The sequence below is a fragment of the Hemiscyllium ocellatum genome, chromosome 8, assembly GCF_020745735.1.
Source record: "Hemiscyllium ocellatum isolate sHemOce1 chromosome 8, sHemOce1.pat.X.cur, whole genome shotgun sequence".
NCBI classification, from domain to species: domain Eukaryota; kingdom Metazoa; phylum Chordata; class Chondrichthyes; order Orectolobiformes; family Hemiscylliidae; genus Hemiscyllium; species Hemiscyllium ocellatum.
In genome coordinates, this window is record NC_083408.1 from 90,492,179 (window position 1) to 90,517,200 (window position 25,022).

Consider the following 25,022-nt stretch of genomic DNA (forward strand, 5'->3'; position numbering starts at 1 on the left):
CTGAATACAAAAATGGCTTGATGCTTAAAACAGAAACTACCCAATTTTCATCTCCATTAAATGCAGTTTGTTCCTATAATTGTCTGTTTTATAACAAGGGGATAGAGCCCTGGTGATGTAATGGTAGTGTCCATACCTCTGGGCCAGAAGGACCAGGTTTAAGTCCCACCTACAACAGAGTTGTGTTATAATATATCTGAACAGGTTAAATAAAAATGTTCAAGCCCAGATAAAGGTCCAGGTGACAGATGGAAAATGTGCACCCTTTTCACACAAATGACACTCTCCACGCATACAAATGACACAGGTCAGACCAAGTGATGTTAGAGATTTTGACAGTTGTGGACAAAAGTTTGTCAGATGGGCTGATCAGTGGCAAACAAAAAAGCGTGAGATGATGCACTTGGGCAAAACAAACATGGCAACGGAATACATGAGCTGAAAAATGTGATGCTGGAAAAGCACAGCAGGTCAGACAGCATCCAAGGAGCAGGAGAATCGACGTTTCGGGCATAAGCCCTTCCTGAAGAAGTATATTCAGAATTAAAAGCTACACAGTATTCATCTTTCCTCTTTTAACTGTGACTGTGTGACTCATTGCAGTAAAAACAGAACTTTGACTAGAAACAAAAGTCACTGAAAAGAATGTGTTGATCATTCAATGGTGATTCTCCTGCTCCTTGGATGCTGCCTGACCTGCTGTGCTTTTCCAGCATCACATTTTTCAGCTCTATCTCCAGCATCTGCAGTCCTCACTTTCTCCTAACGGAATACATGATAACCAGTACGGTTTGGGAAGCACCGAAGATCAGAGGGACCTTATCGTGCAGGTACACCAGTCCCTTAAGGTATCCGGACAGGCGGATAAAGTGGTTAAGAAGGCACATCATATACTTGCCTTAATTAGTTGAGACATAGAGTAGTGAGTTTATTCTGGACCTGTATAAATGTTATTTACATCATAGGTAAATTGTATTGGATGCAGCTCTGGACTCCACATTATAGGAGATGTGACAGTACTAGAGAAGGTGCAGAGCAGATTTACTAGGATGTTGCTTGGGCCGGAGAGATTCAGTTTTGAAGAGAAATTTTATCGACTGGGATTATTTTCCTTACAGCAAAGGAGATTGAGAGGGGACATGATGGAGATGTATTAAGTTATGATTCCTTGTTGGAGGGATGAATGGCCAGGGAGCAGGGGTTTGAGTTAAGGAGTAGAAGGTTGAGAGGAGATATGAAGAAAAACTTTTTTTTCTCTCCAGGACTGTGGGAATCTGCCTCACTGCTGTAAGCGTGATAGAGGCAGAAACCCTCATAAGATGTTGGTAGTATGTGGATGTGCACTTATGATGCCAAGGCATACAAGGCTATTGGCTAAGTGCTGGAAAATGGGATTTGAAAACCTAGGAGCTTGTTTTTGACCAGCAAGAACACAATGGGTTAAGGGTCCTTTTTCTATGCTCTTGACCACTGCTGTGAGGGCTGGAGTTCCAGTTCACTGCAGAATTGATTTAGCTTTGATTTGAAAGCATAGTTACAGCCAAAAATCTTTCTTGTGTGATCAATACTGATTTTAAGAAGAATTTGAACCCCTACAGTGTGGAAACAGGCCCTTTGGCCCAATCCCAACCCTCTGAAGAGTAACCCACCCTGACCCACTCCTATATTGGCCCCTGACTAATGCACCTAACCTACACATCCCTACGGGCAATTTAGCACAGCCAATTCACCTGACCTGCACATCTTTGGACTGTGGGAGAAAATCGGGGCAAACCCACGCAGGCACGGGGAGATTGTGCAAACTCCACACAGGCAGCCACCTGAGGCTGGAATTGAACCCTGGCCCCTAGCACTGAGGTAGCCGAAAAAAGGCTACTTCTGAACTTTAAAACTGCAATTATTGTCAAAAATCAATTTGAAGTCTGGCATAAAATATGCTCGGAATTTTAAACTTAACTTTGCAGGTAGTGAATAAAAATAATGAATCATAAAAATGAATATTCAATTAGTGATCAAAAATTAGAGTGATTTGTTTCTTTAGAGAGAATCTTTAAATCAGTTCCTTTAGTTACATCTAAGCTGTTGAGGTTTAACAATATAAGAAATGGAAGTCAGTCATTTCTGTAGCACAGCATTTCAGGAATTCAGCTTGCTTAGTTCTGGAAACAGATGTTGCCTTGAGCTGTTTGTGCGAAGGATAACTTAGTTTCCATCACCCAAGACGCCAAAAGGTCTGAACTATTTTTCAAGTAAATCACATTCTTTCTGTTCAGAATATTTTGTAGCCGATCTTTTTTTTAATCTCCTAACATGTTTTGAAAACCTTTTGTCTCACCCCACAAACTCTGTTTGGGTTTGTTCTTGGGAAATGTGCTGATGCAGCTCTGCTTTCTGCGCTGTTGAATCAAATTAAGCGCACGGTGGCACAGTGGTTAGCACTGCTGCTTCACAGCGCCTGAGACCCGGGTTCAATTCCCAACTCAGGCGACTGACTGTGTGGAGTTTGCAGGTTCTCCCCGTGTCTGCGTGGGTTTCCTCCGGGTGCTCCGGTTTCCTTCCTCAGTCCAAAGATGTGCGGGTCAGGTGAATTGGCCATGCTAAATTGCCCGTACTGTTAGGTAAGGGGTAAATGTAGGGGTATGGGTGGGTTGTGCTTGGGCGGGTCGGTGTGGACTTGTTGGGCCAAAGGGCCTGCTTCCACACTGTAAGTAATCTAATCTAAAAAAAAACTTTACAGACTTCCACTGGCGAGGTTTGATTTGAACATGCTGGAAGTGTAGGGAACCGTCTGGTCTTAGTTAGGAAAAGCTCTGTTTGTAGTGTGAGGGTGGGGAAGGGGGCGGGTGGATAAAGAGCTTACTCACCCTGAAAGGCACCAAAATAGTCTGAGCAATGTAGCCACATCTGCAAACAAAAATAAAACATTTACTTATTTAACTTGGAGCACATCGGCCAGATTTGAAGTGGAGTTGGCTCCAAAACTTGCCAGATGATGTCAGTGCTCCTCCCACACACCGTGTAAAATTCCAAGGCAGGGAAAGCTTTGAGTTAGTAAGACTGAAAGCTTGACCATCTCGAGCTGCCTCTTCCTCAGATCCCCCGTTTGTTCACACAATACAGGAAGTCAGAGAGAGAGAAAACCCACAGCGCACGCCTTCCTGCATTTCTACGTCTATTAGTGTTCAAAGTCTGCTCAATCCAACGCCATCTTTCTGACTGAGAGGCAAAGTGCGTTATTCTTCTTACTAAAATGTGGAGTTATTGCTCAGTTTGGAAGCGATAGTGCTGAAGTCAGCATATTTCTTTAAATGGGTCTGCACAGTGGAGCTGATCGAGCGAAGCGATGATGAAGAGAACATCTGGACAAGAAGTGGAAACTGGAGACGCGCCAGGGTATGTAGCTTAACATTGAACAGACTGGTTATTGCTAAGGTTTTTTTTATTTTAACAAGACGAAACATCTTACTATCCCAGGAGCTTTTTCCTAATGCACTTCATGTGTTTGTGCATTAACATGCAAATTCAACTTTGCAAAGTCTGACTTCACTCGTGCTGTTGTGTCAAATAATCTGTCAACATTGTTATTAGTGTGGCCGGTTCCATTGCCGCATAAATTCTAACTCTTATCTATAATGCAGCCAGTTGATGTTCTGTTTCCCTTTAGTTCACAACTAGGGGCGAAAGATGAATGTGGACAGCCTGCCACAGCCACTGTCCTTTCGCCGTTTCCAGGCATCAGCATTCCGGATAAACTCATCAGGACTTGTCCAGTGTGGCTTCAACTCAACACCAAGAAAGAAAAAGTCACGGAAATACTCCACCGGGAGCCGCCAGGGGTAAGTGTGTTTCAGCCGCTGTGGTCAGGTCAACTCTGAGTCCGAGTAGTGGGTGGGGGCTACTCCTATTAAAAACATTTACTCCCCATCGAGCTATATAAAAAACACAAAGAGGAACTGTTTAGATTTCAACTTTTATTTGACTAAAGTTTAGTTCACTCATTAGAGTGGAAGGTTTGAAGTCAGACCCTTTGTGGATTAGACTTGGACATTTTTAAATATCCGGGTCAGCTATGCCAGTGGGTCAGATTGTGTTGTCTAAACTATTTGAAAGTGATCGTTCTTTTGGAAACTCCTTTTCACCTTGTTAGGTATTTTGTTGCAAACGCTCGATCCCGTTCACTCATCATTTAAGATTATTCTTCGAACAGCCTAAATGGCTCCTCCAAGCGGCAGCTAACCCAGGCACCCACAGAGAACATGTTAGGAGCCAGCAATTTAAATACTTCTTCAACTTTTCTCTGCAATGAATAAATTGCCAAGCCAGTAAAAGTGATCAAAGTGGACATCATTGCATGGGGGCAGTTTGCGTGCTTCACTGACGCATTTGCCTTTTGCTTGTGGTGAACATTGCTGTGTTCAATGTGTTTTACTGCTCTGTCTGTCCCAGTTGAATAAATGGCTCTGGTGGGTAACTGCATTACCAGCTGGTGGACTGTAATTGATGTGAAAGATCCAATATCAGTTTAACAATAGTGCAGCAGCAGCAGCATCAGTCTTCCCTGAAATCTTGGTGGCTCCTTACTTTTAGCAGTACAGTATTACAAATGTATGATTGGGTATTAGCAAAAAATACTCAGTGATATGAATAGACAATAGATGTAGGAATAGGCCATTTGGCCCTTCAAGCCAGCACCACCATTCATTATGATCATGGCTGATCATCCACAGTCGGTATCCTGTTCCTGCCTTAGCCCTATAGCCCTTGATTCCACTATCTTTAAGAGAACTATCCATCTATTTCTTGAAAGTATCCAGAGACGTGGTCTCGACTGCCTTCTGAGGCAGAGCATTCCATATATCCACCACTCTCTGGGTGAAGAAACTTCCCCTCAACTTTGTTCTAAATGGCCTACCCTTTATTTTTAAATTGTGTGCTCTGGCTCATGGATGAGTCCAGTGGAAACATGCTTCCTGCCTCCAGAGAGTCCAGTCCTTTAATAATCTTACACGACTCAATCAGATCCCCTCTCATCCTTCTAAACTCAAGTAAAGACAAGCCCAGTCACTCCAATCTTTTAACATATGATAGTACCGCCATTCCGGGAATTGACCTCGTGAACCTACGCTGTCCTCCCTCGATAGCCAGAATGTCCTTCCTCAAAGTTGGAGACCAAAACTGCGCACAATACTCCAGGTGCAGTCTCACCAGGGCCCTGTACAGCTGCAGAAGGACCTCTTTGCTCCTATACTCAATTCCTCTTGCTATGAAGGCCAGCATGCTATTAGCTTTCTTCACTGCCTGCTGTACCTGCATTCTTAATATGATTAGTTACATAGAGCCATCCAGCACAGAAACAGACCCTTCAGTCCAATTAGTCCACACCGATCATGTTCCCAAACTAAACTAATCTGACTTGCTGCATTTGGCCCATATTCTTCCAAACCTTTCCTATTCATGTTTATCCAAATATCTTTTAAATGTTGTTACTGTGCCTTCACCCATTACTTTGTTTGGCATTTCATTCCACACAAAAACCATTCTCTGTATAAAAAAAGTTGCTCCTCACGTTCTTTTAAAGCTTTCTCCTCTCACTTTGAAAATAGGTCTCCTAGTTTTGCATTCTCCCATGCTAGGGACAAGACCTACTCTCCTTATCTATGCCCCTCTTGATATTACAAACCTCTATAAGGTCACTCCTAACTTCTATGCTCCAGTGAAAGAAGTCCCAGCCTATTTTTATAATTTAAGCCCTCCATTCTCAGCAATCTTTTCTGAACCCTCTCCAATATAATAATAACCCTTCTTATAGGAGGGCGACCAGAACTGCACACAGTACTCCTGAAGAGGTGTCACCAACCTCAACATGACATTCCAACTCTATACTCAAAGATCTGAGCAATGAAGGCAAGCATGTTAAATGCCTTAACCCAAGGTTCAGAAACAGGAGGCTGGAAGAATACAGCAAACCAAGCAGCATCAGGAGGTGGAGAAGTCAACAATTTGGGTGTAACCCTTCTTCAGGAGTCAGGGTTGGTGTAAGGGGAGCTGCAGATAATGGGGGGCAGTTGGGAGAGGGTTTTGGATGGGGAAGGGGCGGTTGCTGAGTTAGTGATAGGTGAACACAGATAGAAGGTATGACCTGGTTGGTCAATGGGAAGAATGAATCTGGTTAGTAGCTGGAAGGAAGGGTCTATCAGAGTAATGGAAGGGAGGGGAAGGGGCTGGGGCTGGAAAGGGAGTCGGAGATGGAAAGGGAGGTTATTTAAAATTGGAGAACTCAATGTTGAGTCCTTTGGGCTGTCAGCTGCCCAGGCGGAAGGTGAGGCCTTGTTCCTTTAAGTTGTGGTCTGATTCACTGTGGCAATGGAGAAGGCCGAGGGTGGTCATGTTGGAGATGGAGTGAGAAGAGAAGTTAAAATGGACGGTGACTGGAGATCAGGTCAGCCCCTACGGGCCTGGCTGAGATTCTCGCCAAACCATTTCCTTAATTTATGTTTGGTCTCCCCTGTGTAGGGAAGTTCTCATTTGGAGCACCAGATACAGTAAACTAGATTGGAGGAGAGGCAGGCGAATCTCTGTCTCACCTGACTGTTTGGGGCCCTGGATGGAGGTGAGGGAGGTGGTGTATTGGCAGGTTTTGCATCTTTCCCAGTTGCAGGGAAGGTACGTGGGGATTCAGGGGGGTCAGTGGGGAGAGTGGCACGAACCAAAGATTGGGTAAAAGTGGGTACTGCAGATGCTGGAGATTAGCGTCAAGATTAGAGTGGTGCTGGAAAGGCACATCATGTCAGGCAGCATCCAAGGAGCAGGAAAATCGATGTTACGGGCAAAAGTCCTTCGTTAGGAAGAGCTGATCCTGATGAAGGACTTTTGCCAATACGTCGATTTTCCTGCTCCTCGGATGGTGCCTGACCTGCTGTGTTTTTTCAGCACCACTGTAATCCTGAACCAAGGATTGGCAAAGGGAATGATCCATGCAGAAGGCAGAGAGGGGTGGGAAGGAGAAGATGTTCTTGGTGGTCTGGTCTAGTTGGAGTTGGCAGAAATATTTAAGGATAATACGTTGGATGCGGAGACTGGTGGGGTGGTTGGCGAGGGCAAGTGGGACTCTGTCTTTATTATGTTTAGAGGTGGGGGGCATTTAGAGCAGTGGAGCTGGGAATGGAGGAGATGTGGTGGAGGGCTGTCTGGATGACAGAAGGGGTAAAACTTGCCAGTACACCACCCCTTTCACCTCCATCCAGGGCTCCAAACAGTCCTTCCAGATGAGACAGAGATTCACTTGCGACTCCTTCAACTTAGGCATACGTGAGGACTGCAGACAGATTCATAGAGATGTACAGCATGTTGCAATTGTACCAGCCTTCACCACTTCCTCTGGCAGCTCATTCCATACACGTACCACCCTCTGCGTGAAAAAGTTGCCCCTTAGGTCTCTTTGGTATCTTTCCCCTCTCACCCTAAACCTATGCCCTCTAGTTCTGGACTCCCCAACCCCAGGGAAAAGACTCTGCCTATTTACCCCTCCATGCCCCTCATAATTTTGTAAACCTCTGTAAGGTCACCCCTCAGCCTCCGCTCGAGGGAAAACAGTCCCAGCCTGTTCAGCCTCTTCCCATAGCTCAAATCCTCCAACCCTGGCAACATCATTGTCAATCTTTTCTGAACCCTTTCAAGATTCACAACATCTTTCCACTAGGAGGGAGACCAGAATTGCACGCAATATTTCAACAGTGGCCTAACCAATGTCCTGTACAGTCGCAACATGACCTCCCAACTCCTGTACTCAATACTCTTGACGGAAGCATACCAAATGCCTTCTTCACTATTCTATTTACCTGCGACTCCACTTTCAAGGAGCTATGAACCTGCACTCCAAGGTCTCTTTGTTCAGCAACACTCCCTAGGACCCTACCATTAAGTGTATAAGTCCTGCTAAGATTTGCTTTCCCAAAAGGCAGCACCTCGCATTTATCTAAACTAAACTCCATCCGCCACTTCTTAGCCCCATTGGCCCATCTGATCAAGATCCTGCTGTAATCTGAGGTAACGCTCTTCGCTGTCCACTACACCTCCAATTTTGGTATAATCTGCAGACTTCCTAACTGTGCCTCTTATGCTCGCATCCAAATCATTTATGTAAATGACAAAATGTAGAGGACCCAGCACCGATCCTTGTGGCACTCCACTGGTCACAGGCCTCCAATCTGAAAAACTACCCTCCATCAGCACCCTGTCTTCTACCTTTGAGCCAGTTCTGTATGCAAATGGCTAGTTCTCCCAGTATTCTGTGAGCTCTAACCTTGCTAATCAGTCTCCCATGGGGAACCTTGTCGAATGCCTTACTGAAATCCATGTAGATCACATCTACCGCTCTGCCCTCATCAATCCTCTTTGTTAGAGTCTAGATTAGAGTTGTGCTGGAAAAGCACAGCAGGTCAGACAGCACCTGAGGAGCAGGAAGATCGATGTGGTCCTTCAACTTAGTTTATTATATCCGGTGCTCTCAATGTGGTCTTCTCTACCCCGCTGGGCCCGCAGGGGGTAACCTGACCTTCCTGTCACTGCCCATTTTAATTTCCTTTCCCATTCCCTCTCCAACATAACCATCATTTCCCTCCTCCATTATCACAATAAATCAAACCACAAGTTGGAGGAATAACACCTCGTCTTCCGCCTGGGCAGCCTACAGCATTGAGGCTCAACTTTGAGTTCTCCAATTTCAAATAACCTTCCTTCCCAGCCCCACCCTCTCCATTTCATTCTTCTCATTGACCCTTCCTTCCAGGTACCAATTGGATTCATTCCTCCTATAGTCCAACCAGTTTGTACTTTCTACCTGTGTTCACCTATCACTACCTCAGCACCCCGCCCCTCTCCTCACTCAAATCCCTCCCCCACCCCCTTTATCTGCAGCTCCCCCTGCACCCACTCCAGCCCTGAAGAAGGGTTACACCTGAAACATTGACTTCTCCACCTCCCGATGCTGCCTGGCTTGCTGTGTTCTTCCAACCTCCTGCTTGAATATAGAACATAGAACAGATCATGTTTTCAGATCCTTGAGGGTGAGCCAGGAGCAGCTCCAAGTTGTGGTCCACTTAGGCACCAACAACATAGGTAGAAAAAGGGATGGGAATCTCAGGCAGAAATTCAAGAAGCTAGGGTGGAAACTTAGAGCTAGAACAAACAGAATTGTTATCTCTGGTTTATTACCCATGCCATGTGTTAGCAAGGCAAGGAATAGCGAGAGAGAGAGCAGTTAAACATGTGGTTACAGTGCTGCGGCAGGAGGGAGGGATTCAGATACCTGGATAATTGGGGTTCATTCTGGGATAGGTGATACCTCTACAAATGAGATGGTCTACACCTGAACCAGAGGGGTACCAGTATCTTGGGGAAGAACTTTGCTAATGCTCTTCGGGAGGATTTAAACTAATTCAGCAGAGGGATGTGAACTTGAATGTAGCTCCAGTGTACAAGAGGTTGAGAGTAGTGAGGTCATGAATAAGATTTCAAGGTCACAGGAGTGTGCCAGCAGACAGGAAGGTCGTTTGAAGTGTGTCTACTTCAATACCAGGAACATCCAGAATAAGGTGGGTGAACTTGCAGCATGAGTTGATACCTGAAACTGTGACATTGTGGCCATTTTGGAGACATGAATAGAGCAGGGATAGGAATGGTTGTTGCAGGTTCCAGGGTTTAAAAGTTTCAGTAAGAATAGGCAAGGTGGTAAAAGAGGGGAAGGTGTGGTATTGTTAGTCAAGGACAGTATTACAGTGGAGGAAGGACATTTGATGAGGACTCGTCTACTGAGGTAATAGGTTAGAAAAAAGAAAGGAGAGGTCACCCTGTTGAAAATTTTCTTTAGGCCTCCAAAAAGTTCCAGAGATGTAGAGGAACGGATTGCAAAGATGATTCTGGATAGGAGCGAAAGTAATAAGGCATGAAGTCCTTTAACTTTCCTAATATTGACTGGAAATACTGTAGTTTGAATACCTTAGATGGGTCAGTTTTTGTCCAATGTGTGCAGGAGAGTTTCCTAACATTGTATGTAGACAGGCGAGGCCATATTGGATTTGGTACTGGGTGATGGTCTTAGCCAGGTGTTTGGAGGTAGATGAGCACTTTGGTGATAGTGACCACAATTCAGTTATGTTTACTTTAGCAATGGATAGGTATAAACTGCAGGGCCAGAGTTATAGCTGGGGGAAAGGCAATTATGATGTAATTTGACAAGATTTAGGATGCATCGGTTGGGAAAAAAAATTGCAAGGGATGGGCACAATTGAAATGTGGAGTTTATTCAAGGAACAGCTACTGTGTGTCCTTGGTAAGTATGTACCTGTCAGGCAGGGAGTAAATGGTCGAGTGAGGGAACCATGGTTTACTAAAGAAGTTGGATCTCTTGTCAAGAGGAACAAGGAGGCTGATGTAAAGATGAGGCGTGAAGGCTCAGTTAGCGTGCTTGAATTTTTCACGTTAGCCAAGAAGGACCTAAAGTGAGAGTTAAGAGCCAGGAGGGGACATGAGAAATCGTTGACAGGTAGGATCAAGGAAAACCCTAAAGCTTTCTATAGGTATGTCAGGAATAAAAGAATGACTAGAGAAAGATTAGATTCTGTCAAGGCTAGTAGTGTGAAGTTGTGTGTTGAGTCCAAAGAGATAGGAGAGGCGCTAAATGAATAATTTTCATCAGTATTCACAGAGGCAACACACAGGTGTTAGCAATTCTGGAAAGTGTGAAAATAGAATCAGTTAGTAAATTTATGGATGACCTGAAGTTGGTGAAGTTGTGGACTGTGCGGAAGCATGTTGCAGGTTACAGAGGGACACAGATAAGCTGCAGAGCTGGGTTGAGAGGTGGCAAATGGAGTTGAATGCAGAAACTTGTGAGGTGGTTCACTTTGGAAGGAATAACAGGAACAAAGAGTACTGGGCTAATTGTAAGATTCTTGGTAATGTGGATGAGCAGAGAGATCTCTGTATCCACATGCATAGATCCCTGAAAGTTGCCACCCAGTTGATAGGATTGTTAAGAAGGCATTCGGTGTATTGACTTTTATTGGTGGAGGAATTGAGTTTCGGAGCCATGAGGTCATATTGCAGCTGTACAAAACTGTGGTGCAGCTGTACTTGGAGTATTTTGTAAAATTCTGGTCACTGCATTATAGGAAGGACATGGAAACATTTGGAAAAGGTGCAGAGGAGATTCCCCAGGATGCTGCCTGGTATGGCGGGAAGGTCTTAGGAAAAGCTGAGGGACTTGAGGCTGCTTTCATTAGAGAGAAGAAGGGTAAGAGGTGACCTAATAGAAGATGATCAAGCAATTAGATAGGGTGGACAGTGAGAGCCTTTTTCCTGGGTTGGTGATGGCTAGCATGAGGGGACTTAGCTTTAAACTGAGGGATGGTAGATATAGGAGAGATGTCAGAGGTAGGTTCTTTACTTAGAGAGTAGTAAGGGCATGGAATGCCCTGCCTGCAACAGTAGTAGACTCGCCAACGTTAAGGGCATTTAAATGGTCATTGGATAAATATATGGGTGATAATGGAATAGTGTAGGTTAGATGGGCTTCAGATTGTTTTCACAGGTCGGTGCAGCATCGAGGGCCAAAGGGCCTGTACTGCACTGTATTGCTCTTTGTTCTATGCTCTTGTTTGTTTTACCAAAATTTAATACCTTACTTTTATCCAAATTAAACTCCATCTGCCAGTCCTCAGCCCATTGACCCAATGGATCATGATCCCTTTGTAATCTTAGATAACTTCTTCACTGAAAAGTGTGTTGCTGGAAAAGCGCAGCAGGTCAGGCAGCAATCGTCGATTCTCCTGCTCCTTGGATGCTGCCTGACCTGCTGCGCTTTTCCAGCAACACATTTTTCAGCTCTGATCTCCAGCATCTGCAGTCGTCCCTTTCTCCCATAACTTCTTCACTGTCCACTATACCGTCAACTTTGGTATCATCTGCAAACCTACTAACCACGCCTACTATGTTCTCATCTAAGTCATTTATATACATGACAAACAAAACTGGACCCGTTACTGATCCTAATGAACACCGTTCTAGTCCGAAACACATCCCACCACCACCCTCTATCTCCTACCATTGAGCCAATTTTGTATCCAATTGGCAGCTCACAGTGATTCCATTGCGATCTAACTTTATTAATGCATCTACCATGTGGAACCCTGTCAAAGGCTTTGCTAAATTCCACATAAACAATGTGTACCACTCTGACTTCATCAATATTTACAGTATTCCAGATATGCCTTACTTGGAGGACATTTACTTGCTATTCCTACTTATTTGAATGAGTTTCGTCATCAGAGGCAATTCTGGGCTCTTGTAGTTGAAGCCTGACATTTGCTTGTAGTCATTCTCCATATGAGATTGGTCTTTGCTCAATGACAGGTAACAGATGTAAACTGTGGCTCCAAAACATCATTTATTTGAGACACAGAAGTATGTTGAGTACTACAGTACTTTCCATTTTGACCCTACTGTCGCCTCTGTCCCTGTGCAGTTCAGGAGATATATACCTATGCTTTCCCTGTGATTCATTCTGAATTGCCATTTACTTTTTCAGAAGTCCGTATTTTGTGGTAGCTAATTTGTAACATGGCTTTTCACTTTCAGATACAGGGTTAGCATTTTCTATTTGCTATCTGACAGTAGTATAACTAAACAAATATCACCAAGTGGCACTGCACTCTCAATAGATGCTCAATATGGTTGAGTAGAATCTCCATGTCTGTAGGCACAGTCGTGTGATATATCATACAAGCCACAGAAAACTTGGAAGACACTAATGCATAGAATACACAAAGGTTCAGAACAATCCTTCAGTTTCCATCTATCTTCCACGCTTTGACTTGAGACACCATTGGCAGCAGTTTGTTCAGATAGAATCAGTGCATCCCCAGGGTGGGAGGCCACCAGATTTATCCTAGGATTAATTTTGTCTTTGAGTGTAAGAATAGTGGTGACTGAGACACAGTCAGCTGAGCCCCAGGGGCCTTTTTTATAAACTTCTTTTTTTATTATTCTTTGAGATAGTGTATGAGATAATTTGCATAACCATGCTGATTTCACTGAAGCACAATGCTTGTTTCAAATGTTTTTAGCATTTATACCACATTTTTTTTTAACTATTACTTTCTATACGAATAGAGTTGCTGCTTTCTCGTAAGGGTCTCGAACACCTGGGCGTACTTCTTGTAAATTATTTGATTCCTGTCACACTTCCTATGCCATTTACAGTCTCTATCATGTACTCCTATAATTATCACAATCTTTATGTATTGAGAGAGAGGGTATCCTCCTCCCTTCATTCACAAAATATCTTTTGTAATACATTATTGTAGAGATTAGCCAGATGTGCTGAGCCTGGCTAGTAAATTGGCAGTTTGTGGCCTCCTGTTGAACAATGTCGCAGTTTAAAATTTACAATCTCCATTGGTTGTTAAGGCACCAACTAGTTCACAAGTTGCTCAAGAGTCAGTAAAGAAAGTTCTTCCAGAAACAAAGTTAAAAATCACACAACACCAGGTTATAGTCCAACAGGTTTAATTGGGAGCACTAATTGGACTTCGAAAGCTAGTGCTTCCAATTAAACCTATTGGACTATAACCTGGTGTTGTGTGATTCTTTTTACTTTGTACACCCCAGTCCAACAGCGGCATCTCCAAATCATTCCAGAAACATTATGATTAGTTAGTACTTTTGCATTTCCTTTTCTCATATAACTTACCAGCCATTCAGTATAGCCCTCTCGCCCATGAGTCAGAAGGTCATGATCAGAGTACTATTCCAGAGTGGTAAGTGCCTAGCCAAGGCAGCCACGTAGGAAATTACTGCAATTTTAGAGATAATGTCTTTCAATGAGGCATTTAAATCCCTTCTCCCTTTTCAGGTGAAGTCAAGTGTCCTCTGTGTTGAAGATGAACAAGGGGTTCTCTTGTAGCCTATCCTCACCATAACCCTCCAAAGAAATCAAGATGAGTGTCTATCTCACTGCTGTCCATAGGAACCTTCTATCTATTAGTTAGCTGTTTTATTTGTGAGTAAAACCAACAAGCAGCCATCAAAAAGGAATGTGTGATCTGTGAAAAAATGTGACATATGCAGAGAATGTGAGAGAGATCATAGTTGTATTATTAAGGGTTCCCTTTCAGATAAACCCAGGCCAGACACCAAGACTTTTGTTTAAAGAGTTATTTATTTACACTTAATACCTGAGTTTCTTCTACATCTGTGCCCCGTGCTGCTCCAATTACTACCTTCCTGCAGACTCCTAGCACATGACAACTGACATCTCGGTTGTGTCTCAGAGGCTTATCATTAAATCCTATCTCTGTAATAGAAGTGATAAACTTTCCGTTTGCCCCTGATGAAATCACTTGCTCAAGAATTACTCATTTTTTAAAATTAACATTTTTTTCCCTTTTGCTAATAACCCAGAATTGACTAGAAAAAAATATTACGCCATGGCAAAACCCGTAATAAACCTGTTGTGTTTGGAAATTAACATGCTGGCCATAAAGGTGCTTTCTGAAGTGTACACGATGAGCTGGAAACGGGTCTCTATCGTTTGCTTATTTTACTAATATTTCCTTCCGGGTTGTTTTAAAAAAAGTAACAACATATATATTTCTGCTGCTTGCGTATTGTGCTGACATAAATGGGGACACAATATTACCCAGCAAAATAAAAATGTGCAGCAAATTATATTGTTCACTAAATTAAAGAGTTGCAACAAAACATTTTTTCATATGTGGGTTGTGGGAAATGTTAGTTGAAATCCAAAGGTACCCTGGTTCCCTGAGGTGCCTGCTTTAATGGGACCCCAGGCAAGTATCCCTCACTAATTACAATTCTGAATGGGATGGGGATACTCCTAAATGGATAAGCTCGTGCATAAGGAGCAACAATTGACTTCATTTCTTTATGCAACTCTTCGCTCAGTTGTCTGCAACAAGGTGGATATAAAAAAGGAGTCCTTCTCTCATGGATACCGTTCCCCAATCCAAATATATTAGTCTGCTGAAAAAAATCCAATTTAACTAAGTTTTCTTGATTTAAAGAAAAAGTGAGTTTTTTAACCTAATAAAATGCAAGAAAGATAATGAAACATGACACGCATACATAGGTTCGAAATGTGAAGGGAAATTAAAAAAAACAGAAGTTAAAAGAAACCTGAGTATTCAAGTCAGACTTTGGCCTTCCCATGATGAATGGATTGCAAAATATTGCGTCTATTAAACTGAAGAATTTTACGAGTACGTACTGACTTTGGCAGTCGAGTGATTATTTAGAGATTCTTGTTTTCATCACTCGCTGAACAGAGATGGTCAAGTTCCTTCAGCAATGATTTTGCTGATGATTTATTTCTTCTTAGCTACATATTCAGGGGTTGCTTAGCAGAAATTCCCAGCTCTGCCCCTTCACAGCAGACTTGAGTACAATGGACACACAAGCTAGCAAATGACCCTGCCAGCGTACGGAGTCTAGAGGCTGCAATTACATTTTTAACTCTCTTTGTTACGTGCTCCTGGAATGATAAAACACAAACATGTGTTTCACACAGAGCACAGATCAGATTTTTTTAGTGACTATCTGAAGTTTCCTTGACAGACTGCAAGTGTAACATTCCATGATTCCTTTGGATTCACTGTAATCCGCGCAGCAATTTTCAACAGCCAAAGAATTGGCAACTTCAGCCATCTTTTGGCTTGTAGATCTTTCTAAATAAACACATGTTGTACTTAGGAGTTCAGTATATCCATAAGTAAATTGGAGTAATGATCTATTTCCATGACAAGACTCGTGGAGGAAGAATGCCATTATGAGTAAGAAAAGTACTGCTTTTTGATTCCAAGTCTTTTAATAAAATATGTTTTGATTAACACATTCACAGAGACAGTACTCCAACACCTTGTGTCTGCACAAACAGCACAAACCTACAAAAATTATCAAAAGAACGGGCAAAGTCATTTTGGGATGAATTATGATATGAAGCAGGTACCAAAGGTGATTTAATGATTCTGAGGTGGTCGCAACCATTAGTTAGAAGGTCTTCCTTGCTATTAAATATGCAATAAAATAATTCAAACTACATTAATTATGCAAAATGTTTCTTTTAAAATTAACACAAAAATGAGACTAAGTGATTGCTCATTTAAATATAGATAAAAGCAGTTAGGACAGAAGCCAAATTGTAAATTAATTGGTGTTGATTTCAGCCCTAGTTATCATTACAGCTCAAATCTCTCTGTTTAATTTATCTCACTGGAATCTTGGTCTGGTTGAAATGAGGTTAATCATTTTTTGGTTGGAAATTTTGTTGATTGGCATTTCTCAAGCAGTTGATATTCCCACTTATATGAGTGGAAGATTTTATGGTGTAGGTTGGGATATGAATATATGGCAATAAACAATAAATCATTTCATGTGAATAGTGCCACAGGACTTTTATATTCACCCAAACAGGCAGCAGACCTTAAATTAAAACTCTCATGAAAAATCCATGAGGCATTTTTTGCTGTCTTTTAATTGCACGTGGCAGTTACTAAATTATCCTGATGACTAAGGGCGGAAGGCAATAAATCATGTGAAGAAAAGAAGGAAGTTTGCAAAGATGCTTAATCTCCAAAACAGCCAAGTTACATCTAGTCAATATCTGTGTTTTATGGCTTTAACTAGTCTGTCTCCAAACTCACAAGCCAGTGATAGACATATGCAGCAAATCTGAAGGAGGCAAATTCCAATCATGGCTTGTCAAAAGCACAAGGGGAGAGATTATAGAAGCTCTGCTGTGTCTGTGGCACTGTGGTGGGCTGGGACTTCTGCATATCTAGTTGCAAATCCTAGAATGAGCATAGGAACCCGCATTATTTACCATGCTAGTTATACTGTAGGAACTCTAAATTTTAGTATCAATTCCTTCTATGGGAAGTCTATCTGCACCATGAGCATCTACTAATTCATTCCTGTGATTAGCCAGAGCTGGCAGGATGTGGGAGTACTGGTGTATGGCACATTATCAACTTTAGTGCAGAAATGATGCAACAATGATAAGCTTTTCATCTGGTTACAGTCAAAGAAAGAGCACAGGAAACAAATGCTGGACTTTGTAGAGTGCAGGTTGACCTTGTGTATACTGGGCATTGTCCTAAAAGTGCTATTAAAGAGAGTAGATTTTTGGGCTGTAATAAGATACTGGCAATTCTTAGGCTGTGTGAATTTCAGCAAGTCTGGCAGCATCTGTGGAAAAGAAAAGGATTGAATCACACTTTATTTGGCTGTGTCAGTTTTTTGTTTGAGTTTCATGACGTTTCACTCTCTGAGGCCTAATGGGTTTACTCATGCAATTTGTACAAATTCGACTTATTAAGTGTTCAAAACATGTGATGCTCCTCTTCCTCCAAAGCTAGCTCAATTCTCCCACTCACCATAGCTGATGAACTGGCTACTGCTGGGATATCCTGGAATAGATCCTCACCCCTGGATGTAGCACCATTTGAAACTCAGGCTGTACACCCAGTCAAGTGCTGGCAATCCCAGAATTGCCATTCACCAGCAATATAGTGGCACAGCAGACATCACCCAATGCTACTCAAGGCACTGAGGTGGCACAACTGACACTTGCTTGGACATGACCTACCCCAATCGCTGTTTAAACACCATGCTTCATGCCTCACCAGTCTGTAGTCTCTGAGTCTTCTCTGTCAGTACTCTGTGTGCAATGCCCACTGGAACCCAACATCTCATCATTGTTCACTGTAGGACCATCACAGAGAGGGAGGCCATCAAACAAGGCATAGCATAAACATTTTTTCACAGGAACCAAAATTGGACAGAAATCAAAACAACAGAGCTTGCATCTCCTTCTCTCATATAAAAAAAGCTGCTTGCATCTTAAACGATAAGCATTTTACAGATCACTATTGATATCATCTATTGATGAATTCCTCAGCATTGTGATATGGCTCTCCCAGTGCAATGCATGTACAGTCTATTCCGTTATGCGCCTGGGATGAGACGGGAATGATGCAGATATACTTCCCAAAGAAGGAGTTGATACCGCAGTTTAGAATTCCGACAGTATAACTGTTGCAGTACGAGCATGATAAATAACGTGTGTCCCTATGTTCATTCTCGGATTTGCAACTAGATATGATGAATCCTACAGCCTGGTCTGTGGCACTGATCCTGCTGCCTGGGAATGAGATGAAATGGTGTGATCTGGTGCAAAGTCACAATTGGCACAGATTGGTTGAATAGCTTTGATTTATGTGGAAGTCTCAATAGCTTTGTTGGTAGATGTGAAAGCAGGTGAAGTGCGTCAACCAAAAACTCCATGGCCCACCTGAAACTCGGCCATCCTGCAGTTATATTAGGCTGGGGGTAACCCTGATTAAATCAAACTGGAACATCTATTCCCATCTGAGAGGAATCTTCACCCCATAGAGTTTAGCCAGACCTAGCAGCACCAGGATCAAGTAATGGCCCACTGTTGTGACCACAAACAGTTCCCAGTGAAGAAGATGTCTGGATCATGGACTTCTGCCCAGTTTTGGAAACATGACTGGGTCAACTTGGCACACCCCAGAGGGTTGGCAAGGCTGGGTGGGGTGGAGGGGAGGTGGTCTGTGCTTTCCAAGCTGGGAGGACAGGTTTCAATGGGAGCGGCAATCTTGCTGGGGGATTGGGGAGTGGGATTTGCCTGCAACTGATGGAGGAGATCCCACCGAGAGGAGATACCCACCTTCCTGCCCATGCATCGAAACTGTTGGCTACCCACCTCGCTTCTGCCTTCCCCTACTTGATGTTTTAGCAGCAGGGATAGAATTATGCTTTTAAGAGGCTGAGGGGGTGACCTTGTAGAGGTTTATAAAATCATGAGGAGCATGGATCAAGGTCTTTTCCTTGGGATTGGGGAGTCCAGTACTAGAGGATTTAGGGTGAGAGGGGAAAGATTTAAAAAGGACCTAAGGGGCAACTGCTTCATGCAGAGGATGGTGAGTGTATGGAATAAGCTGCCAGAGGAAGTGGTGGAGGCTGGTATATTTTGCAACATTTCAAAGGCATCTAGGTGGGTATATGAATGGGAAAGGTTTAGAGAGATATGGGTCAAGTACTGGCAAGTGGGACTAGATTAGGTTAGGATATCTGATCGGCGTGGATGAGTTGGACTGAAGGGCCTGTTTTTGTGCTCTACATCTCTATGACTCTATAACGGTCAGGATGGTGACTCAGTGGTTAGCACTGCTGCCTCATAGCACCAGGGACCTAGGTTCAATTCCAGCCTTGGGCAACTGTCTGTGTGGTGTTTGCACACTCTCCCTGTGTCTGCATGGGTTTCCTCCCATGGTCCAAAGATGTGCAGGTCAGGTGAATTGGCCATGCTAAATTGCCCATAGTGTTAGGTGCATTGGTCAAAGGGAAATGGGTCTGGGTGGGTTACTCATCGGTGTGGACTTGTTGGGCTGAAGGGCCTGTTTCCACACTGTGGGGAATCTCATCTAATCAAAAAAAACCCTAAGTAGTCATTAAGTAGATGGCCATCAATAGGCCCATGGGTGGGTCACCTGCCTGGTGTGTTACCCACCTACAATAATATGGGAGACAGATTGGAAGACACAAAGAAGGCCACAATTTTATTTACACCCTTCCCATTACACAGTCACCACCTTCAAATGGGGTGGGGGAATTATCGGAGGGGATTTTTAAATCACAGCACCATTTAACTGCAATTCTTAATGAATTCTGCTGAAAATAATGGAACTAAGATTTAAAAACTAAAAATCTTAGTTTTTAAATTAGCTTTAAAAACTAAGCTAATTTTAGTATTTTTAGTAGTGTCTTAGAAGAGATTGCTAATAAAGTAGCAGATGCATTGGTGTTAATTTTCCAAAATTCCCTAGATTCATTTCCATCAGACTGAAAAGCAGCAAATATAAACCCTCTATTCAAGAAGGGAGGGAGGCAGAAAACAGGAAATTACAGATCAGTTAGCTTGACATCTGTCATGGAGAAGGTGTTTAAATTGAAATACCAAGGTAAATATGTTATGCTTTAAGCAGGCCATGATAAGGCCACATCTCAAATACTGGTTTGATTATTCAAGAAAGGATGTAAGTGCCATTGGAGGTGATTCAGAGGGTGATTACTAGACTGACACCTGATATGAAGAGATTGTCATATGCCAATAGGTTAGATAGTCCAAGCTTATTTTTCTGGAGTTTAGAAGAGCAGGAGCAATCTAATTAAAGTTTGTAAAAAATACTCTTGACAAGAAGGACAATTTAAGGATGTTTGCTTTGGTGGGTCAGATGTAGGGGACATGGTTTTAAAATTAGGGATCACCCTTTTAGGACAGAGATTAAGACACCTGTTTTCTGTGAGAGGGTTGTGTGACTCTGGAACTCTGCCTCAGAAAGTGAAGGAAGTGGGATCACAGAGTCGTACAGCAAAGAAACAGGCCCTTCAACTCATCATGTTCATCAAACACCAAATTAAACTAACCCCATATACCTGCATTTCGTCTATTGCCTACTATAGTCATTGAATAATTTTAAGATAGAGTTAGATTGATTCCCTGCCCAACTAGAATCTAACGGTTATCCGGCTTAGATCAGAATGTGGAATTTGAAACACAAACAGGTCAGCCATGATTCAATTGAATGGTGGAGCAGGTTTGAGGGGTGAAATGTTCAGTTGCATCTCTTCTTTCATATTTCTGTATCTTGTACGTTTGTGTGCTGCTAAGCTTTTTAAGTGTTGTTGGAGATGCAGCAATCCAGGGAAGTGAAGAGCTTTCCATCATGTTCCTAATTTATCCCTTGTAGGCATTAGGGAAACAAGAGATGAGTTACTTGCCACAAACTTGTCAGCCTCTGACCTGCTCTTGTAGCCAGACTATTTATGTGGTTGACCCACTTCATTTTCTGGTCCACGGTAAGCCCCAGGATGTTGATTGCATTTTACACTATAAGTAGAGTTGCATGTGTTCTTTAATGAATAGAAGAAATGAAGCACAAATTTGTTCAAAATAATGCTATTGCATATTGTTAAATATTGTATCTTGAATCTAGTTTATTGGTTATTTTAGCATGTGCGTTAGTTATTTACTATTTCACAAATGCTACTTTCCATTACATTTTAATCTGACCAGTACCACTGTCATGAGACTCTTAATAGTTAAAAAGTAAATCTATTAAAATAGTTGGCCCAAGTACTAAAAATAACCACAACCAGCCAATTTATCTTACAGTTTTTACTAGCACTTCAGTATTAAAAAAGTAGTATTATCTAAACAGTTTACATGACTGCCTCTTATCAAAAAATTGCCCTTTTATAGACAGCTCTAATTTCCATTTCTCTTGACTGAGGAAATTCCTTCTATCGACTGTGATAAACTACAAACCTTTGCTAAAATCTAATAGCTTCATTGGTGGGGATTCTCTCATGGCACAAAGAGTTATTTTGTGTTATTTTCATTGTAACTGCTGGAGCATGATATATTTAAGAAATTGTGTAGCATCAAATCAGAATGGTTAGAAAAGTCAGCCAATGCCATTCAACATAGATAGCTGTAATGATTTGTGAACGCAGCTACATAACATTTGGTCTGATAATTTGGGATAGATATACACAGTGGGAAGTAAGCAGACAATTGCAAACAAACATAGGATCAAAGAGACACACAAGCAGGTTCATGCCGGGCAATAACTATCTTCAAAAAGAGAGAATCTAACCATTACTCTTTGACATTCAGTGCGAGTCACCATTGACCGGAAATTGAACTGGTTTTATATTAATACAATGGCTACAAGAGCACATCAGAGGCTAAGAATCTGGCAGTAAATACGTCACCTCCTGACTCCCCAATGCTTGCCCACTGTCTACAAGCACAAGTCAGGAGTGTGATGGAAAACTAAACACTTGCAGCTCCAACTGCATCATGAGGCTCGGCACCATCCAGGACAAAGCAGTCTGTTTGATTAGGCCCATATCCACAAACATAAACCCCATCATGCTCAATGCAACAGTGTGCACTGTTCCAAATGCACTGCAGAATTCACTAAGGATCCTTAGAAAGCACCTTCAAAATACATAAGGACAAAGACAGCAACACATAGGAACTCCACTCCCTCTTAGTTCCACTGCAAGCCATTCACGATGCAGACTTATCTTTCATTCTTCATTGTCATGGAACTCCCTCCCTAACAGTTTCATGGGGCTACCTGACAAGAAATAGCCTGCAGTGGATGTAGAAGGCATCTTACCACCACTTTCTCAAGAGTAACTAGGGATAGGCAGTAGTACCTAGCCTGGCCCAGCCCGCAATCCCTATGTCCCATGAATGAGTTTTAAAAGAAGCCATGTGCACTCCTGCATACACAGGAAAACACACATCCACTAATTTACCGAAAAACACAACACAAATCTGAAATAATTCAAACCCAAGATCAGACATACATGAACAGATGAAAGCAATTGCTATTGATTTTAATATTCCTTTGTTCAGCTAATATTTGTAAATACTACAATAAACACCACACTGTTCCTATTAACATAACACTACTGTTATTTTTAGAGCACACAGCATGCTTGTGAATGGTTATAAAGAGGAAGCAGTGATTGTTTCACAGTTTTCTCTTGAGTCTAACAGGAACTGAAGATGACTGGCAGACTGTTTCCAAAATACAACAATGATAAGTAATTGGGATTTAAAAATTTATTTTCAGCTGAGGTTTAAAATGGGTTTAGAAATAAGGATAATATCTAGGATATTACTAAGCTAGAGAAGGTTCAGAAAAGATTTAACAGGATGTTGCCAGGAATGGATGGTTTGAGTTATAAGGAGATAATGGAGAGACTGGAGCTCTTTTCACTGGAGGTTACGGATGACCTAATAGGAGTTTATAAAATCATGAAGGGAATAGGTAAGGTGAATAGCAAATGTGTTTTTTTCTAGGGTTGGAGATTTCAAGGCTGGCAGCATATTTTAAGGTTAGAGGATAAAAATTTTAAAAAAGTTATGAGAGGTAACCTTTTTACATGGAGAATGGTTCATGTGCGGAATGAACTTTCAACGTGGTGGATCGGGAGATAGTTACAATGTTTATAAGACATTTGGATATGAGAAGTTGAGATGGGTATAGGCCAAGCCCAGGCAAGTGGGATTAATTTAGTTTTGTGTGTGGTCAACATGAACTGTTTGGACCGATGGATTTGTTTTCTTACTGTATGACTCTTCAATGCAGGCTCTGAAAGAACAGGAACAATAAAGCAAAAGACACTTAACTGACAGAAGATTAATTTCAATGGGAGCAATTCCGCTTTATAGCACCAGTAGTTTCAATGCTTTGTGTTATGAAAATGGTGTCTGTGCTAAATCTGCTGTCCTCTGGCATCCTATGTCAAATGCCATCTCAATGAAGGTATAGTGCGAATGATGTGAGCATGCAATGAAAGTACGCAGGGTAGGCCGATCCCAACATCAATCAGTGTCTAATGTGAATGTGAGATGAACATTTCCATTTAATACCTCACTGCTGTAGTTAACACCTTTGGTTAGGCATGTAAAACCAAACAACCATTCAACTGCATGAAGGAGCCTCCCACTAACAGAGCAATTGAAAGGGGTGATCAACAACTTGTATTAATCTCAACTTAGGTTTATGCTATAGTATAGGTGTTCCGAGACGTTGGCTACAGTTGGAAATGTCTGTACAGGGTCTGGAGTTGCACATAGGAAGGCAGGGGCTTTGAAAGCACTCTTTAATTCTTTAGTGGGCGGCACAGTGGTTAGCGCTGCTGCCTCACAGCACCAGAGTCCCGGGTTCAATTCCTGCCTCGGGCAACTGTATGTGTGGAGTTTGCACGTTCTACCTGTGTCTGCGTGGGTTTCCTCCGGGTGCTCCGGTTTCCTCCCACAGCACCAAAGATGTGCGGGTCCGTTGAACTGGCCATGCTAAATTGCCCGTAGTGTTAGGTAAGGGGTAAATGTAGGGGTATGGGTGGGTTGCGCTTTGGCGGGTCGTTGTGGACTTGTTGGGCCGAATGGCCTGTATCCACACCGTAAGTAATCTAATCTAATTCCAGAAGGTGTCTGATTCTGTGTACCTCAACCAGGTATATTTTTGGCATGGTCATGATCATCAGTTGGTGAGAGACATGCCCACCATCATCTTACCTGTTCCTAAACATCCCCTACAAATGGTAGATGGGAGCACTCTGAAATTAGCAGCCCACATATCCTACTGAAGTAAGTAATTATATGATATTTAAATTTGGTAGCAAGCTTTTAAAAAAAATTGTTCATGGAATGAGGATATGGGTTTTACAACAATTGACTGTCATAATAGGCTAGCTTTTTATTCCAAGTTTTTATTGAAATAAAATGCCACCATCTGCTATAGTGTGATTCAAACCCCTGTCCCTAGAACATGCGTTCCAGCCTACTTTCCTTCAGGGGTGGGGGTAGAAGAAGGATGCACCTGCTCTCATCCCTATGCAACAGTCTTGGATACAAAAGTCAACTATTCACTTGTAATAGCAAGCAATATACTAATTGTAGAGTATGAGTTCTCCTATTGGGGTTGTTAATCTGGTCCAATCAGGGAGCCCTGGCTGACATAAAATGGTGACTGTCAGGAATATTGGACCCCCTGAATGCTTGACTCAGTGAAAAACAGTGCTGTTGCCAAAGGCTATGTATTTGTAAATGAACGGTGATTGTTTTTTTTAAATTTGTTTTTGGGATGTGGTCATTGCTGGCTAGCCAGCATTTATCACCTGTCCCCAGCTGCCATCAAGAAAGTGGAGGTGAGCTGCCTTCTTGAACTGCTGTGGGTTGATTCACAATGCTATTAAGAAGGGAATTCCAGGATTTTGACCCAGTGACAGTGAAGAAATGGTGATATATTTCCAAGTCAAGATGGTGAGTGGCTTGGAGGGGACCTTGAAGGTGGTGGCATTCCCATATGTCTGCTACCCTTGTGCTTATAGACCGA

At 42.4% G+C, this 25,022-nt stretch overlaps 1 protein-coding gene across 1 annotated transcript in view; it reads left to right on the forward strand.

Annotated features, from left to right (window-relative positions):
• Window positions 1–3,059: 3,059 nt before the first annotated feature.
• The window catches only part of rin3 (Ras and Rab interactor 3), a 110,102-nt gene continuing 88,139 nt past the window's right edge, over window positions 3,060–25,022 (forward strand). The window contains exons 1-2 of the mRNA XM_060829351.1: window positions 3,060–3,393; window positions 3,665–3,836. Of these exons, the coding sequence (XP_060685334.1) occupies window positions 3,344–3,393; window positions 3,665–3,836 (222 nt within the window). The 5' untranslated portion in view covers window positions 3,060–3,343. The remainder of the gene's footprint in view (window positions 3,394–3,664; window positions 3,837–25,022) is intronic.